Consider the following 1,564-nt stretch of genomic DNA (forward strand, 5'->3'; position numbering starts at 1 on the left):
ACAACGAGGCGGATTAATTGAAAGCCACCACCGGATGATGTCACATCCGCGAAGAGGTTCTCCCTGGTGGTGAAGTAGAGGTTCTCCCTGGTGAAGTAGAGGTTCTCCCTGGTGAAGAGGTGGTGTGAAGGAGAGGTTCTCCCAGGTGAAGGAGAGGTTCTCCCTGAGCAGCGCAGCCCACAAAACTTTTCCCTCCTCCTCTACAGCCAGGCTCTGCCACCAGCGGTGCGTTCCTCCCTCTCCGCTGCCCACATGTAGCCTCTAGAACGATGAGTGTGGATCTACCCTCCTCGCTTGCGGTGCCGTCAGTGTGTCACACATTTCGCCGACGTTTGGGGCAACTTGTGTCAAAGATTTGGGCGTGAAAAAAAGGTGGGAGAAAAAAGCAGTTTTAGTTGAAAAAGAAAAGGAGGGGAAAAAAGAGAAAGACAGAATGCGGAGGGCGCTATCCGTGGTGCTGAACCCGCTGCTGTTTCTGCTCCTGTTCGGATACTGTCCGTCAGCGGTGAGTTTTTGACCGTCTTTCTCGTCCTAAAAACACCCCCATGCACAGTTGCTTGAAGCAGGGAGATACAGGCAGAGACAAGCGAAGCTAAATATGGTGAAATACTTATGAACATATATGTTCTATGCACAGCGGGAACGTGTTTAAGATCAATGATTTGAGGTTTATCTAGCTTATATCTAATTAAGTGCATTACCTGGGAAGTCCGTTTAAAAGAAAATGAATAATGGTTACAGTTTTATTGTTTTATTCCTAGACGAAATATATGTCCAATTTGCCATGTGTCATGTGAAATATACTCCACTGCTCCCAATACTGACACAATTCAATTGAAATTGAGAAAAAAATAATATAAATATAGAAATTGGAAATGGGTGTGGGAATACCACCCACTCTCCTCACATCTATTTGCCTACATCAACCAGACAGCACAGATATTGATCTTGGATGGCAACCAGAAGGATGTACTAATTCACTTTTAAATGTTGAATTAGTCATCATTAGAGACTCGGTCTGTTTGGTGGTATGGACATTGTTTCCCATAATAATACTCTGGAAGTGGAAACTCAAAACGTCCAGCTATCTCTGCATCCAGTAGTTGTAAAATCAATGTTAATATAACTCTGAGAGTGTACAAATGGAACCAAATGGACCCGCATTTGGTTCCATTTGTACACTCTCTGAGTTACAGACCCATAAGGGTCAATTTGGTTCCTACCTATCATTTAGCTGCGGATCCCCTGGATCCCCCCAAAGGACCCCTGGGGGTCCCCGGACCCCTGGGTCCGGGGACCCCCAGGAAGGAACCAATGTACAGCCAATGTATAGAATTGACTAAATAAATATAGCCTATGGGCATATGTTGTAAATATCCTATCTGTGCTGCTCTGTAGTCTGTACCCTAAAATGTGTTACTTTTGTGGGAGTTTTATTTTAACCAAACTAAATGATGATTTTAGCTAAATTAGGCGGAGCAGCCTGCAGATAACCAAGCAATTTGGATCAAAATAACTCGCCAATTGGGGCTACTCGTGTAGGTCAGCGCTGTAAGCAGCATCC

General features: G+C 44.7%; 1 protein-coding gene across 2 annotated transcripts in view; it reads left to right on the forward strand.

The window, feature by feature from the left end:
* Positions 1–216: 216 nt before the first annotated feature.
* olfm3b (olfactomedin 3b) overlaps positions 217–1,564 on the forward strand; it is a 17,291-nt gene continuing 15,943 nt past the window's right edge. For both annotated transcript variants that reach the window (XM_084057497.1, XM_084057498.1), the window contains exon 1: positions 217–505. In XM_084057497.1, coding sequence (XP_083913623.1) covers positions 434–505 — 72 coding nt within the window. In that variant the 5' untranslated portion in view covers positions 217–433. The remainder of the gene's footprint in view (positions 506–1,564) is intronic.

This window comes from Gymnoscopelus microlampas, assembly GCF_963454915.1.
Source record: "Gymnoscopelus microlampas genome assembly, chromosome: 5".
NCBI lineage: Eukaryota > Metazoa > Chordata > Actinopteri > Myctophiformes > Myctophidae > Gymnoscopelus > Gymnoscopelus microlampas.